Source organism: Coregonus clupeaformis, chromosome 1 (assembly GCF_020615455.1).
Source record: "Coregonus clupeaformis isolate EN_2021a chromosome 1, ASM2061545v1, whole genome shotgun sequence".
Classification (NCBI taxonomy): domain Eukaryota; kingdom Metazoa; phylum Chordata; class Actinopteri; order Salmoniformes; family Salmonidae; genus Coregonus; species Coregonus clupeaformis.
Genome location: NC_059192.1, coordinates 48,068,265 through 48,085,993, shown reverse-complemented (window position 1 = coordinate 48,085,993; position 17,729 = coordinate 48,068,265). Strand labels below are relative to the sequence as shown.

At 41.3% G+C, this 17,729-nt stretch overlaps 1 protein-coding gene across 2 annotated transcripts in view; it reads right to left on the bottom strand.

Annotated features, from left to right (window-relative positions):
* Positions 1-2,330: 2,330 nt before the first annotated feature.
* LOC121569914 (RING finger protein 122-like) overlaps positions 2,331-17,729 on the bottom strand; it is a 28,748-nt gene continuing 13,349 nt past the window's right edge. For both annotated transcript variants that reach the window (XM_041881250.2, XM_041881259.2), the window contains exons 4-7: positions 7,711-7,753; positions 7,422-7,463; positions 7,193-7,275; positions 2,331-3,861 (exon numbers count right to left, since the gene is read on the bottom strand). In XM_041881250.2, coding sequence (XP_041737184.1) covers positions 3,741-3,861; positions 7,193-7,275; positions 7,422-7,463; positions 7,711-7,753 — 289 coding nt within the window. In that variant the 3' untranslated portion in view covers positions 2,331-3,740. The remainder of the gene's footprint in view (positions 3,862-7,192; positions 7,276-7,421; positions 7,464-7,710; positions 7,754-17,729) is intronic.

Here is a 17,729-nt window from a genome sequence, read left to right as displayed (position 1 = left end):
CTGCCACTCGCACCAAGCCTACGGTGCGCGTCGCCAGCCCGGCCTGTTCCTGCCACTCGCACCAAGCCAGGGGTGCGAGTCGTCAGCCAGGTACGGCCCGTTCCTGCTCCACGCACCAAGCCAGGGGTGCGCATCGTCAGCCCGGTCCGGCCCGTTGCTGCTCCACGCACCAAGCCAGGGGTGCGCATCGTCAGCCCGGTCCGGCCCGTTGCTGCTCCACGCACCAAGCAAGTGGTGTGCGTCACCAGTCCGGTCCGGCCCGTTCCTGCTCCCCGCACTAAGTTGATGGTGCGCGTCGCCAGCCCGGCCCGGCCTGTTCCTGCTCCCCGCACCAAGCCTACGGTGCGCGTCGCCAGCCCGGCCCGGCCTGTTCCTGCCACTCGCACCAAGCATACGGTGCGCGTCACCAGCCCGGCCCGGCCTGTTCCTGCCACTCGCACCAAGCCTACGGTGCGCGTCGCCAGCCCGGCCCGGCCTGTTCCTGCCACTCGCACCAAGCCTACGGTGCGCGTCGCCAGCCCGGCCCGGCCTGTTCCTGCCACTCGCACCAAGCCTACGGTGCGCGTCGCCAGCCCGGCCCGGCCTGTTCCTGCCACTCGCACCAAGCCAGGGGTGCGAGTCGTCAGCCAGGTACGGCCCGTTCCTGCTCCACGCACCAAGCCAGGGGTGCGCATCGTCAGCCCGGTCCGGCCCGTTGCTGCTCCACGCACCAAGCCAGGGGTGCGCATCATCAGCCCGGTCCGGCCCGTTCCTGCTCCACGCACCAAGCCAGGGGTGCGCATTGTCAGCCCGGTCCGGCCCGTTCCTGCTCCACGCACCAAGCCAGGGGTGCGCGTCGTCAGTCCGGCACAACCCGTGCCTGGGTTACCGGTGCCTGGTCAGGTACCGGTCAGCTGCTCCACACCGGAGCTTAAGCAATCCGCTCCTACGATGTCCAGTCCAGCTCCAGCCAGCGGGGCCAGACCGGACCAGGGGCGCTACGGGGGGATTATTGGAGGGTGGTGGGCAAGCCCGGAGCTGGAACTGCCTCCGAGGAGGAATGCCCACCCAGCCCTCCCCTGTTTGGTTTATGTTAAGGCATGGTCGCAGTCCGCGCCTTTGGGGGGGGGGTACTGTCACACCCTGGCTCTGGGGACTCTATGTGTTGAGCCAGGGTGTGTAGATTCTATGTGGTTTGTTCTATGTTCACAGTCTAGTATTTGTATTTCTATGTTGGCCAGAGTGGTTCCCAATCAGAGGCAACGAGTGTCAGCTGTTACGGGTTGTCTCTGATTGGGAGCCATATTTAGACAGGCTGTTTTCCCACAGGTGTTGTGGGATCTTGTTCCTTTTGGTTTGTTCCGTGTTGGTTGTGTTTAAACTAGGACGTCACGTTATCGTTTATTGTTTTGTTCGTGTTATCACTTTGGAAAATAAAGTATTTTCGCTCATCACGCTGCGCCTTGGTCTACTCCGTTCAACGATCGTGACAGCTGCTGTCATTTCATCAGTGATCATATGATAATTCAGATTGATTCACATTACGACAGATCATGTCTATGAACTCAATGGGCTTGGAGAGGCACTTCTCACTATCTTACCTGTTGGTTTCTGGCCTCTCTCTCTCCCTCTCTGCCTGTCTGTCTGTTCATGGCTGTCACTCTAATACCATGATCATGATAGCACCAAACAAAGTTTTAACACATGGAACACACCTTCATGACCCATAATCACTGTGATTTTTTCAAAATTGCCAGCTAGTTTGCCATGGGGTGGTGTGCGGGCAGTTGCCTAGAACCTTACTTACAGTCCTTTTTCACTCCTTTGAAAAAATACTCTTATTTACTCTTTTTTTTTTATCTTCTTGACTGGTGGCACACCCATTGCTAACTTGCTGACCCTATGATGAAGACTATGACAGTGATTATGCAAGTAATTCTGTAGATAGCAAGTATTCTTGGCTTCAAAACATCTGTTTTTCACACAGCCAGAACTACCCAGCTTTAGCTAGTTAGATAAAACCTGACACAGCTTAAAATGACAACTGTAAATGTAAAGCTAACTAGCTACTAGCCAGGAGAAAGCTTGTAGTTGTTCATGTTCGTTCTAACATATCAAAGTTTATTCACATTCATACACTTTTTACTTAAACTTACTCTGTTGTTGTCGTCTCCATAAAACTGTCAGATTTATAAAGGGAAACATACTTCTATATGGGGTGCGCCAAGTTTATAAATCTCAATATTTTTGTAGATGTAGGCCTACTTATTCTTTTCAGAAATGGCGCATGCAGATACTTGAAATGGTTATAAACTAGGCCCCAGCTGAATATAACATCAGAGTTCTCAATATCACTGAAACAATATACTTTATTGAAAGCCAGTTATAATACAAAACAATTCCTTAGAAATAATTTAAAGATTATATATTTCATTGATGGGTCATTCTTGAATTGCAGTGGCATTTGCGTCCCTCAGCTTTGCAACAATGAAAAACACTTTAGACAAATAGTTACACATCATATACATGTTTTTGTTTATATTGAACCGTTTATAAATGATAAAATATAGCTAAATCAATTTGTACTGCAAAACTGTATACTTAATTCATTGTTTAAAGTGACTTCGCTAGTCTCATTAGTAGGCCTATCTTTTTTCATACATCTGCCCCAGAACGTAATCAGGCATCTGACGCAATTACACCAGATTTTAGTTTGGGGTTTCTGAGATGACTCATTACACAAAATATATACAAGGACCTTGAGCATTCCCTCCAGTTGCAAACTGTTATTGGGGGAGGGGTCTATATTAAAGAAAGTTCTTAGCTAATCACACCCTTTTAGCATGTCATAATTTTGAGGATTCCATTGATAACTTGGTGTCTAAATAAAAATTGTCATTGGTATTACTCAATTTAAAAGAAGGGAAATTACATTGTGAGTAAAATATTAATAATTTCCCTTTAGTAAATTATTTTTCAAGGGTTAAGCATCTGTGGCCTCCATTTAAGAAAATCCTCAATTACCTAAAATGTGTAATTACCGTCCTTGATATTTAAAGTGATTAAGCTGCCATATTAGTTTATTTAGAATGGGATGTACCCAAATACAGTACATTTAAATAAAAACAATTCAACAAAAATGAAGTTAATTTCTTCCAAAATGCCATGCTTAAATGGCAATGCAAATCAAGAACGATCCTGATGTGTTATCTAGTGACAGGGTCACTGCACCCTATGTCATAGCTGGATACCTCATAGGCCCATGATGGCAGCTGTGGGCGTGGTATGTAGATGTCACCTCCATCCAGGCCCCATGTTACTCATCAACCAATCAGGACACCCTATCTTCACTTGGCAACAATTGGATGGAGGGTTATTGACTATGATTTGGGAAAGTAGAGCCCAATGCACAGCATCCCAACTTTTTTTCAGTACCTCTCCTGTATGGGTTGGCTGGTGGTCATGGGACAGGGTCTCTTCATCCATCCCCTGCCTTTCAGATATTGTTCTATAAGTTCCACTTTAAAGTCTCATCTCACACACACCTGCAGGGGTCTAACACCTTCAAAACCAGAGTAGAGTGGATTCAAATGGTCTGTCAGAACTCTAGGATGGGGGTATATTGGAGAGGTCAGGATGGAATGCCTGATTCACTTCAACTGGACCAGGGTGTGATTTGTAGGGGTCGGGTGGAGTGGGATGAGGCAGGTTGGAACTGTAGTTAGGGGTGTTGAGGTGCTGTGGTGGGTCCCTCTCTCATCTCACACCTCCATTGGGCTTGGGGGCCCCTCTGCGCCCTGTGGGGGGTCTGGCTGCAAACGGCAGATGGGTTTGTTGCACATGGGGCAGACACTGCGGATCTCCAGCCATTTTAACAGACACCTGCGTAGGGGTAGAGAGGGGAACATATTATATTACAGAAAGAAATTGAGAAGAAAAGGAGAGATAATGAGGGGGGGGAGAAAAAGAGACAGAGAGGGAGAGAGGGAGAAAGTGTGAAAGATAGCGACAGACAGACAGAGCGAGCGAGCGAGAGATAGAAAGACATACAGAGAGAGCGGTAAGTATTCAGACCCCTTGACTTTCCTAACATTTTGTTACGTTACAGCCTTATTCTAAAATGGATGAAATAGTTTTTTTTCTTCATCAATCTACACACAATACCCCATAACGACAAAGCAAAAACAGGTTTAGATTTTTTTTGGCAAATGTATAAAAAATAAAAAACAGATTTACATAAGTATTCAGACCCTTTACTCAGTACTTTGTTGAAGCACCTTTGGCAGTGATTACAGCCTCCAGTCTTCTTGTGTATGACGCTACAAGCTTGGCACACCTGTATTTGGGGAGTTTCTCCCATTCTTCTCTGCAGATCCTTTCCCTCGATCCTGACTAGTCTCCTAGTCCCTGCCGCTGAAAAACAACCCCACAGCATGATGCTGCCACCACCATGCTTCACCGTAGGGATGGTGCCAGATTTCCTCCAGACGTGACGCTTGGCATTCAAGCCAACGAGTTCAATCTTGGTTTCATTAGACCAGAGAATCTTGTTTCTCATGGTCTCAGAGTCCTTTAGGTGCCTTATGGCAAACTCCAGGCGGGCTGTCATGTGCCTTTTACTGAGGAGTGGATTCCGTCTGGCCGACTACCATAAAGGCCTGATTGGTGGAGTGCTGCAGAGATGGTTGTCCTTGTGGAAGGTTCTCCCATCTCCACAGAGGAACTCTGGAGCTCTGTCAGAGTGACCATCGGGTTCTTGGTCACCTCCCTGACCAAGGCCCTGCTCCCCCGATTGCACAGTTTGGCCGGGCGGCCAGGTCTAGGAAGAGTCTTGGTGGTTCCAAACTTCTTCAAATTAAGAATGATGGAGGCCACTGTGTTCTTGGGGACCTTCAATGCTGCATAAATGTTTTGGTACCCTTCCCCAGATCTGTGCCTCGACACAATCCTGTCTCAGAGCTCTACAGACAATTCCTTCAACCTCATGGCTTGGTTTTTGCTCTGACATGCACTATCAACTGTGCAACCTTATATAGACAGGTGTGTGCCTTTCCAAATCATGTCCAATCAATTGAATTTACCACAGGTGGACTCCATTCAAGTTGTAGAAACATCTCAAGGATGATAAATGGAAACAGGAAGCACCTGAGCTCAATTTCGAGTCTCATAGCAAAGGGTCTGAATACTTATGTAAATAAGTATTTCAGTTTTATTATATACATTTGCAAAAGAAAAAAAAAAAAACTATTTTCACTTTGTCATTATGGGGTATTGTGTGTACATTGATGGGAATTGTATTTTATTTGATCCATTTTAGAACAAGGCTGTAACGTAACAAAATGTAGAAAAAGTCCAAGGGGTCTGAATACTTTCCGAATGCACTGTAAGCCCGTTGGCTACTAACATGCAAAACATACACTACCAGTCAAAAGTTTGGACACACCTACTCATTCAAGGGTTTTTCTTTATTTCTACTATTTTTTGCATTGTAGAATAATAGTGAAGACATCAAAACTATGAAATAACACATATGGAATCATGTAGTAACCAAATAAAAATGTTAAACGAATCAAAATATATTTTATATTTGAGATTCTTCAAATAGCCACCCTTTGCCTTGATTACAGCTTTGCACACTCTTGGCATTCTCTCAAACAGCTTCATGAGGTAGTCACCTGGAATGCATTTCAATTAACAGGTGTGCCTTGTTAAAAGTTAATTTGTGGAATTTCTTTCCTTCTTAATGCGTTTGAGCCAATCAGTTGTGTTGTGACAAGGTAGTGGGGGTATACAGAAGATAGCCCTATTTGGTAAAAGACCAAGTCCTTATTATGGCAAGAACAGCTCAAATAAGCAAAGAGGAACGACAGTCCATCATTACTTTAAGACATTAAGGTCAGTCAATCCGGAAAATGTCAAGAACTTTGAAAGTTTCTTCAAGTGCAGTCGCAAAAACCATAAAGCGCTATGATGAAACTGTCTCTCATGAGGATCGCCACAGGAATGAAAGACCCAGAGTTACCTGCAGAGGCTGCAGAGGATAAGTTCATTAGAGTTACCAGCCTCAGAAATTGCAGCTCAAACAAATGCTTCAGAGAGTTCAAGTCACAGACACATCTCGACATCAACTGTTCAGAGGGGACTGTGTGAATCAGGCCTTCATGGTTGAATTGCTGCAAAGAAACCACTACTAAAGGACACCAGTAAGAAGAAGAGACTTGCTTGGGCCAAGAAACACAAGCAATGGACATTAGACCGGTAGAAATGTGTCCTATTGTGTAAGGGTGCTTTGCTGGTGACACTGTCTGTGATTTATTTAGAATTCAAGGCACACTTAACCAGCAAGGCTACCACAGCATTCTGCAGCGATACGCCATCCCATCTGGTTTGGGCTTAGTGGGACTATATATATTTTTTCAACAGAACAATGACCAAACACACCTCCAGGCTGTGTAAGGGCTATTTTACCAAGAAGGAGAGTGATGGAGTGCTGCATCAGATGACCTGGCCTCCACAATCCCCCGACCTCAACCCAATTGAGATGGTTTGGGATGAGTCAGACGGCAGAGTGAAGGAAAAGCAGCCAACAAGTGCTCAGCATATGTGGGAACTCCTTCAAGACTGTTGGAAAACATTCAAGGTGAAGCTGGTTGAGAGAATGTCAAGAGTGTGCAAAGCTGTCATCAAGGCAAAGGGTGGCTATTTGATGAATCTCAAATATAAAATATATTTGGATTTGTTTAACACTTTTTTGGTTACTACATGATTCCATATGTTTTATTTCATAGTTTTGATGTCTTCACTATTATTCTACAATGTAGAAAATAGTCAAAATAAAGTAAAACCCCTAAATGAGTAGGTGTGTCCAAACTTTTGACTGGTACTGTATCCTGTGGGAGAGGTCGTTATACTATTCTACCCTTGCCCAGGGAGCGAGATGGTAGTCTATTATCTCAAGCTAACAGTCTGCAAACAATGTCATAGGGGTCTTGCCTTAGGGGTAAACAGGTGCATTTAGTCAAATGACTGAAAGTCACACAGACAGTAAATGCCTGTCAGTTTCACACTAGACCTGGAGGGCTTTGTCAATATTTTTGTCTCTGTTTTTTAAATTAAAATGTTTGTTTCATTGCTTTTGATCTCTTCTTCCCTGGGTATGCCTTCAGCTTTTCACTTCACGCCATCAAAGCCAGGACTGTGGGAGGGGCCTTACTTCTTGTGAAAGGCATGTGAGCAGGGACACACTCCAAGCTCATCTCTGCTTTTGAACTCTTCTAAGCACACGGCACAGGTCTGCTGTAGGATGGGAAAGAAATCACGTTAACACTATCCTTCAAAAAACAAACTCTCAATCCCCACCCTAACCCTCTGATGCTGAGGCCTAAATTCTACTCCCCTGCAAAAACAGTTTGCAAAGTCATGGAACAACAAAATGAACTTACTCCAAGAAGACTCAGTTTATTTCCTGCTCCTTTCAAAACCACCTAGAGACAAAGATTAATTTATGACAGAGGGAATTATTTTCTACAATAAAAGCGCAACAAAATAACACCTTTTTAATTAATATAACAGAGATCGATTTTCGAAACAACAACTGGCAATCCAAAGATATCAAGAAGAAACAGATCAAAGTCATTCTCATCAATTGAGAAATGTACCATGTTTGAGAGATCTTTCTACTGTCTGTATGTCTTACACTACAAATGTTTTATTAATGCAAGATGAAATTACCTCATTATATCCATATTGCTCCCTTGTGCCTTGTCGCCTTAACCTGAAACATAATTATATAAAAAGGCATATTGACTGATATCCACACGATCTGTTTATAATTTACATTTCATAATTCCATATTACATTGATCTGTTATGAAAGCTTTTCCCATTACTTTTGATCATATGTCCCAACATGCTTGATGTGTCGTCATGGAGACCGCTATTCATTAGGTTGCACCTCCGTCACTTTGGTCGCGTCATGCCATTATTATGAATGTTCTCAAGCCGCCCTCTACCGGCGGCGCCATAATGGTACCCTAAAGTGGTGATAAGCACAGTCATGGAAGCGGATGTTCTGTTTGAATCAGATGGCTTGTCGAGTGGAGATGAGAGTGAGAATAATTGGATTACAGTGGCGAATGCAAAAGGAAACGAGAAGTAAAGTGGTAGTGGAAATTAGTAAATCCAAACCTAGGTCTGAGTCTTTTTTGGTTGGAATAAGGGTTTTGGATCAATGTTGTTACCTGGGAGATCCGTTTGAAGTCTCTGTTAAAATTGGGGATGCGTTGGATGAGGTGCCGTCGATGAGAATAACGAGAAGTGTTTTTTGTGTGTTTTTTTGTGTGTTTTCTATGGAACTGAAGGAACCACAAGAAGATGTCGGATTGCAATGTGTCGTGTTTCTGGATCTTCGAAGCAGGGCACCTATCAAGGGTGTTATCTCTGGGGTGGCACTAGAAGTAAATGCAAAGGATATACACTACCGTTCAAAAGTTTGGGGTCACTTCGAAATTTCCTTGATTTCCATGAAAACATACATTAAATTAATTTGAATAGGAAATATACAGTTGAAGTCGGAAGTTTATATAAACTTAGGTCGGAGTCATTAAAACTCGTTTTTCAACCACTCCACAAATTTCTTGTTAACAAACTATTGTTTTGGCAAGTCGGTTAGGACATCTACTTTGTGCATGACACAAGTAATGTTTCCAACAATTGTTTACAGACAGATTATTTGACTTATAATTCACTGAATCACAATTCCAGTGGGTCAGAAGTTTACATACACTAAGTTGACTTTAAACAGCTTGGAAAATTCCAGGAAATGATGTCACGGCTTTAGAAGCTTCTGATAGGCTAATTGACATCATTTGAGTCAATTGAAGGTGTACCTGTGGATGTATTTCAAGGCCTACCTTCAAACTCAGTGCCTCTTTGCTTGACATCATGGGAAAATCAAAAGAAATTATCCAAGATCTCAGTAAAAAAATGGTAGACCTCCACAAGTCTGGTTCATCCTTGGGAGCAATTATAAAACCACGTTCATCTGTACAAACAATAGTACGCAAGTATAAACACCATGGGACCATGCAGCCGTCATACCGCTCAGGAAGGAGACGCGTTCTGTCTCCTAGAGATGAACGTACTTTGGTGCGAAAAGTGCAAATCAATCCCAGAACAACAGCAAAGTACCTTGTGAAGATGCTGGAGGAAACAGGTACAAAAATGTATTTATATCCACAGTAAAACGAGTCCTATATCGACATAACCTGAAAGGCCGCTCAGCAAGGAAGAAGCCACTGCTCCAAAACCGCCATTAAAAAGCCAGACTACGGTTTGCAACTGCACATGGGGACAAAGATCGTACTTTTTGGAGAAATGTCCTCTGGTCTGATGAAACAAAATTAGAACTGTTTGGCCATAATGACCATTGTTATGTTTGGAGGAAAAAGGGGCAGGCTTGCAAGCCGAAGAACAGCATCCCAACCGTGAAGCATGGGGGTGGCAGCATCATGCTGTGGGGGTGCTTTGCTGCAGGAGGGACTGGTGCACATCACAAAATAGATGGCATCATGAGGAAGGAAAATTATGTGGATATATTGAAGCAACATCTCAAGACATCAGTCAGGAAGTTAAAGCTTGATCGCAAATGGGTCTTCCAAATGGACAATGACCCCAAGCATACTTCCAAAGTTGTGGCAAAATGGCTTAAGGACAACAAAGTCAAGGTATTGGAGTGGCCATCACAAAGCCCTGACCTCAATCCTATAGAACATGTGTGTGCAGAACTGAAAAAGCATGTGCGAGCAAGGAGGCCTACCAACCTGACTCAGTTACACCAGCTCTGTCTGAAGGAATGGGCCAAAATTCACCCAACTTATTGTGGGAAGCTTGTGGAAGGCTACCTGAAACGTTTGACCCAAGTTAAACAATTTAAAGGCAATGCTATTGTCGTATATGATGAGTGGTAGCAATTATTGCTGTCAACAAAAAGTCCGCTATGCTGCATCGTGTTCGAGGCTTTTATTAAAATCACGAATTTACAGCATAGATACAGACTCGCGATGTCCGGAGAACGGCTCCCCAGATTGCTATGGCCGTTCTCCGGACATCGCGAGTCTGTATCTATGCTGTAAATTCGTGATTTTAATAAAAGCCTCGAACACGATGCAGCATAGCGGACTTTTTGTTGACAGCAATAATTGCTACCACTCATCATATACGACATAATGGCGCCCAACGTGGGGCTGGGTTTGCGTCTCTTCCTTGCCTCAGTCAATCGCCGGGCTGACTCACTCTGAAGCGTGGGAAAAAACAAAACAAAAATGGTGAGTGTTTTCTTACCGCTTCGGAGTTTGTTAGATTGGATATGACTTGTGTACACTGGAGAGATGTTCCATTTCGACTTGGCCTCGGTGGCGTTATTGCGGTCGACTGGAGTCTGCTAAAATGTTATTTCATTGGTAACAATAGACAATGATAATTTAGAGCATTAAGATGGTCCATTGGTAACGGGTGACAATGGGAAATTCAGATATGTATACATTTTAGAGCATTGCAGGTTTAGATAAGCCCTCGTGACGAGGCGACCGCATGGTGGGCCAAAATCCTGGAAGGGCGTTAGGACTTTCCAGGTCAGTCTTGGACTGGGGTTTGGTTGAAAATTTATTGGGGATGGCTTGCTCAACTTCTGTCCGACGGGATATTTGCATTGGGGGGGATCGCTCACTTAAATAGCCTTACCCACGGCAGAATAAATTTAGGGCAAACGAAACAGTACTCAATTAAAGGAACGCAATGCTGGGTTTTGTTACATGTTGTAGGCCGCAGTTAGCGAAAGGCTAATGCTAAAGGCTAATTGTGTTGCGTGCTACATGATAATCTCAACCTTAGAGGTCCACTGCGATGGATTCAAGCCTCTTAAACTTGTTTGTATGTGGTGGAACTGAAAGTTCTACGCAAATGTGAGCTCTGTTATGTGTAATTGTGTGAGTATAACGTATAAAATAGTGACGCTGTAGCGTAATGCTATCGGTCTATTGTGTGGTAAGCATGGGCTTAAGGGGATGTGCGCATGCGTGTGATTTTACGGGGCTAAAACTACAACATGTGTTTATGTGCTAAGCCTACAAAGCACGGCATTATGGGTAAGGGTCATAGGTCCCATGTGGGGGGTCGGAAGGGACAATAGTCACAGAATAGAGAGATTTTGGAAAAAATCTCCTAGGTGTTAAACGGCTGTTGTTTGAATGTGAAACTATTTGGCGAGATGTAGTACATTTATAGATCAAATATATGTTGACGGAGTATAATTAATTAAATTAAGACGATTAAAATTAAATGAAAAGTTTTGGAGCGATCTATTTAATAAATGTATGGCCATGCATTTAATTTTGTGACACTACACTACAGAACGGGGGAGTTGGAGTTTATGGCACGAGATTAGGTAACGTTTTGTTTTACGGCACTAGTCGGCACCACGATGGGATGCTGAAACTCAAGCATGAGGTTAAAATGATATTTGCGCATGCGTGGAATTCTGTAAAACAACACATTGGTTAAACTGCAGGGGGAGACAGAGGAACACAGACGACGGAACAAATACGCATAAAGAGATTTTAACACGAATTTAATAAGTTTAAACGGCGGTGGGTTAAGATGAAACTTGTTTTGGGACCTATTGAATTTATAAATTAAATATATGATAACGGATTATAATAGATTGAATTAAATAATTAAATGACGGATTAAAATCAAAATGTTTGTGAGTGATCTATAATTAGTCCTGAGTTAAAGTCTTAGAACGAATGTAGAACGGACGAATATTGAATGTGGATAACTTGGTTAATTGCATTAACTACTAAAAATGTGATTCTGTGTTTCTATGTTTTTTGAAATATGAGAGACACAGGGAGCGAGGTGAGACGACAGGAGGAGAGAGAGAGGAGGGGCTGACGTGTGCGTGGCGTGACGTGACGTCACATGACGTAACAAGGTGTGACGCAGGCAGAGGATCAGATATCAGGCTAGGTTACAACATTTTCCAATTTAAAGAAATGTGATAAAATGACAATTTTGCATAGGCTTGGCAAAAACTATTTTAATAAAGTTTACATTTTGGAGGCTATGTACATCACTGGGCTGGATTACAGTTCGATTGGAAATCAGGTACTGACATTATTTTGCAATAATGATACTTGGGGATTATATCATAGGAAGAAATAAGGGGTATGGGGATTGTAGTGTTGTAGGGGTACAGGCTTTGTATTAGGATTATAGTCTGAAGTTTAATACTTGCATTTGATGGGTTATGGTGAGAGAGCCATTAATAGCTAAATTGATAAGATAGGGAAATAAAAATTGATTTTAATTATTCATTTTTTTTAAATTAGATTTTTAATTGATTTTTAATTTTTATTGGACGTGGGTTTTGAATAAAACATTGAATTGAATTTTTGATAGTCATATTTTCGTCCGTTTATTTATTTAAAAAAAAATATATATATATATATATTTTTTTTTTTTTTTTTTGAGTTGTTTAGGTTATATTAAGAATTACAGGGGGGAAGCCTATATAAGTTATATAGTCTAAAATAGGATAGTTCACAATAAAGGAATAGAAAGGCTTGTTACAATGGGGAAAAAGATATTAGGACTATGAAAGTCATTACACGGGTTGAAATAGTGGTAATCCTTTAATACAGTGTTGCTAGGGTATCTGGCAAGTGAAACAAAAGTTGCCCTTCATTCTCAAACAGTAATTGATAAAATAGGTTTAAAAAGTAGAGCTTAGGGATGTTTATTCTCAGCTTACAATGATCATCCAGGAGTGATTATTGCATCAGAAATATAGACAAATAATAGATAGGGTACCCGCAGAAACAACGATGAAGATGAATCCAGAAGACGGAAGAAAATGAGATGTCTGGAACGTGAAGGAGAAGAGGATGATGAAGATGAGAGCGATTGATGAGAGGTCATGGGTGGAGGTGCCTCTGTGATCAGAAGGAAGTGGCAAGAGAGGAAAGAAGGATACTGGAGACTTGATCTCTGATGAAGGTTGAAGAAAGAAGGGTACAAGAGCAAAGAAGAAATGGAGATATAGGCAGATTGCTTATCATGCCTGGATAAATCGAATAAGAAGTAACACGACTGGATGAAGAATTCAAGAATGGAAGGAGAAGAACACATTGAGGTCAAGAAGAGCCCACTAGTAAGAAGATGATGGAAGATGATATTTCGAGGACAGAACTTAGAAGAGAACCTTTTGAAGAATACTGATATGTCAACGACGAGAAGAACAGGACGAAGAAAACTCAATCAAATACAACTTATAACTGGTGGTGGAGAAGAAGAAAAGAAGTGTTGGTTATGAAGAATCAGAGTGAACCAAATCAACAATCACTGTTACAGCTTCAACTGAACAATATCAAATGCAATTGTACCAGCCAAAGGGGGGTACCAGATGCTCCATATCCACAGCAACAAGTCAGGAGAAAACAACAGAGGAAGATGAAGGAGCAAGTGAAGATCACCTGTTCTTCAGGTGAACCCTAAATATTCTAGAGGGCCTAGAATATCCGGAAGGGGGGTGTTAGCTGATAGCACCGATTAGAGAAGAACAAAAATATCCAACAATTGAAGTAAAAATAGAGGACTGTGATAGTGAAGAGGGGAACATTTATGTGTTCAGCCTAAAGAGGTTAAACATATCACTCTGTAAAATAAACTAATTAGGTTAGGATAGGGATTTGAAGTAGTAAAACAGTTTAAATACTCTTAGGGAATCAATTGAGCTAGGAATTAAAATAGACATACCAATATTAGGACAATATACCAATGGCATTGTGGGAAGAGATGCATGGTGTAAATTGAAGTGTTCAATCAGAGGCACGTTAGACGACTGACTGTCTGGTAGAATATTTTAAGAAGTAGGGTTTTTGGGAATCATTTGCTTAAAAGATAATATCATAGGAAGGATGATAATCTATTGTTCTGTCTATTAGACACTGTCTGGGAAAATAAAGTTAAAAGGGGTGACTGTTTATTCTGGGTGACATTCTTACACTAAGGGATTTCAGGCTAGGCTAAAAGGTGTTTAGTCGTTTTGCCAAGTCTGTGTGTAATGAGTCAGAAGCAGGTGGGGAACTTTCCGAATCACATATTCTACAAATTTGGTGGTAAGGGATTTTGTGAAAATCAGGGGGAAAGGTTTTAAATGTTATGAGAGAAAAGATTAGATTAAAATAAGTTAGGAGTAGATTAGGGTTGGAAGAACTCTGAGACAGTAAGCTAAGTTTCAAAGTTAGTAGTAAGAGAGAGAGAGAACAGTAATGAATGACACTTTAGAATAGAAAGATCAAGGTAATTGTGGGTACCTTTTGTTATAATCAAAAGGTTTAAAGTTTAGAGGTAGAACTGAAAGGGGGGAAAAAAGTGACACTAGTGGTGATGGATGGAAGTACAAGTAAAGAGTTCAGAGCTTTGGGAAAACTAGGGATGAGGAAGTAACAATAATGACATCACCACGTGAGTCTATTAAAACAACAGTGAGAAGTAATTTAACTCTTTCAACATTGATAGTTATTAAAGCCATAAATATAGCGCATTTGATTATAAGGGTCCAGCATCAATTATAGGGGGAAAATACTGTTATTAGGGTTAGGATAATAATAATTATAATATGCCATTTAGGATGATGACGTTTCTTTCACAGAGAGAGAGAGATAATTAGGGAGAATAAGTATTGTTAGCAGGATCAGAAGTAGAAGCTGTTGCACTTAATCAAACAAGGGATTATTTGGCGTAAGGTTACAGATAAAGATCAGGGAGAATGTGTACTTATCTAGTGAAAGCATAGAAATTTGTTCCGGTTAAGAATTATTGGTTAAAGGGCTATGTAATTCGTAAAGTGATGCTTATAATGGAAGATTTGAAGTCTGTAGAACGTTCCACAGTCACAGAGGGAGTTAAGGATAAGTTTATTACAGTAGTCACTCCAACAGGGAATAATCGAATAGGATGTTGGTAGTTTCCCACTAGAGGGAATTAAGGGTTTTAATTCATCAACTAAATCAACAACGTTAATGGTAACTTTGGGAAGGGATTAATGATACGATGGTAATAGCAAATGTAGGAAGGATGACAACAACTGTTCTGAAAGTAGAGGTAGCAAGAGGGACTCAGGAGGTTATGGTACGAATGGGGTTAAAATAAGAGAACAGATAGAAACAATATAGATTAATCTGAAATGGAGAATATAGATTCACCATGGAAGCTGCAGGATGGGGTCTTTTGATTTTGATGACAGAGGGGGGGGATCTGATCAGTACTGCTCGTTCCTCTGTTGTGAAAATTAGAGATAGATTAACTCATTCTGTAAGAATCAGTGAGGAATCTTGAGGGTTGATGTCTGTTGGGGATGCCAGCCCAAGACGTGTTAGACGGTCGCGCGGCCTCTGTCAGGTATGGGTTAGAGTTATGCTTTGTCATGACTGTGGTATCGGCAACAGTCATTGACCGATAAAATAATGTCGTTGTCAGAACAGTGGTTTAAGCCTAGGTTTAAGTAGTGTTCTTGGGTAAATGAATTACCCTATGGGAATTGTTAAATGGGAAAGGAAAATCAGGTAACAACGGAATCCTGAAGTATTCAGGTGAAACATTGAGGGCTAAAAGTTATTTTTGTTCTAATAAAACATATGAGGTAAAGGGTATGTTTATGGGAATATCATATTGGGATGTTATATGATAACTTTGGATAAGCATGAACATAAGGTTAGAGATGACAAATATAATGTAACTTTTTATGTACCAGGTAGTAGAAAAGCAGGACTTTGATGGTTAAATTATTAGCTTTTGACTGACAATGTGACTATGGGGAATTTTAGAGATATTTAGGGGTTTGGGGGTGATAAAGCATCTATATTCTTACATTAGGGATGGACAGGATTTGGTTACATGTCAACGTTGAAGCTTCCATATGAGGTTTCTACTATTATAAGAGGGATAGCACCGGACACAGCTAAATCTAGGGTTAAAAGGGTGACATGTCATAGTCTTCAAGCCTATCATTGAAGGATGAATTTAAGGGAGAAGGGGGGACTTTATTCATGGTATGGTGTAACATTTGGGAAGATCATATTGATAAATATTAGTTATACTTTGAGTCCAGATAGTTCAGATAAGATCACTGGGGTTATAGATGCATTATAAGGGATGTGTTTGGGAGATCTGAGAAGATTTGGTTGCAAGATCAATTAGGCCAGTAGGGGCAGTGATGGGTCAGATTTTAGTTTCAGCTTTGATAACACTGTGTGATGTTTGTAATTTGTTACTGACCTTTGAGAAAGCTATGATATTGAGATAGGTTGGAGAGTGATTCCTGGAGACAACACTCAGATGCCGGTGTTGACTGTTCCTGATCTGGATAAAGATGGATGGACTACTGATGGATAAATATCATTTTTTTATGAGTTGATTATTTTTTGATTTTTTTTCAATAGTAGGGTGATGTTGGTATGATTTATGAATCAAGGGGGGGATAGGTTAATGTGATTCATACATCATTTATAGGTCATTTTTATATTCTTAAATTGATGTTGAGGTTTAATTTGAAAATGTTGTTTTGCAAAAGATACTGTTTGGTCGTTTATTTTCTTGTCATTCCAGAAGTATTTGGGAGAACATGTGGAGATTGGAATACTCAAACAAAGACAATATGAAGGGACAATATGACTGGAGGAGATGAAACAAGGAGGGTGTGGCTGATTCCATCATCAACAAGTCCATGGGAAGAGGACACTACAGGGAGATGAAGTGTAGTGGACTACATTCCAGTGTTTGCAATGAAATATAGACATGTGTAATACATAATTGTGTAATAGCCTCAGGGATTAATTTTTGTAGAATGATGTTTGATGTTATTGATTACATGTAAGGATCTTAGATGTTTTTGTTTATTTCGGTGAATGTTTAGGGACAGAGAGGCTAGGAAGGGAGAGTTTCATTGTCCGGTCCTATGGGTTGACCAGCCGTACAATGGATGTTTATGGATAGGATTTTGTTTGCATGTTTGCAGGGGCTTACATGTGTATTTAATTGCATCATAGTTTCAAATGCATTTACATGGTTAATGAGGTTATCTGGAGTACCGACGGTGGTTGCCTGGGGCAGAGGGACCGTGAGAGAATTTTACTGTCTTGATTGATATGGATGGATGGCTGCTGGACAGTTTTTCGCTCTTACACTCCATAGAGATTTCTTCATATTTCATAGTAATGTATTCACACTTCATATTTCATAGTAATGTATTCACACTTCATATTTCATAGTAATGTATTCACACTTCATATGTTATAGTAATGTATTCACACTTCATAAACAGGTATTTCATAGAAAGGTATTTACACTCTAGAGGAGAATGTGTTTGGTTTAATGTTAAAGATACTCAATAAGATAAATGGTTAATAGTCATAATCTTATTCTGTTTGTTTTCGAGACGTTTATTTCGTCTCGAAAGGGGGGAATATCGTATCTGAAGATTATGCCTTTGTTAAATGTTTTGGAGGAACAAAGAATGTTGTTTTATGATCTTAGTTCAAATGTAGCGTTGGGAGGGTGATGCCCCAGGGGAGACTGGTGATTGGCCAGAAGAGGGGAGTCACTCCTCTTTTTGCATTGTTTATAAATAGGGGGTAAACGATGAGACGGCAGAACGGCCATAGCAATCTGGGGAGCCGTTCTCCGGACATC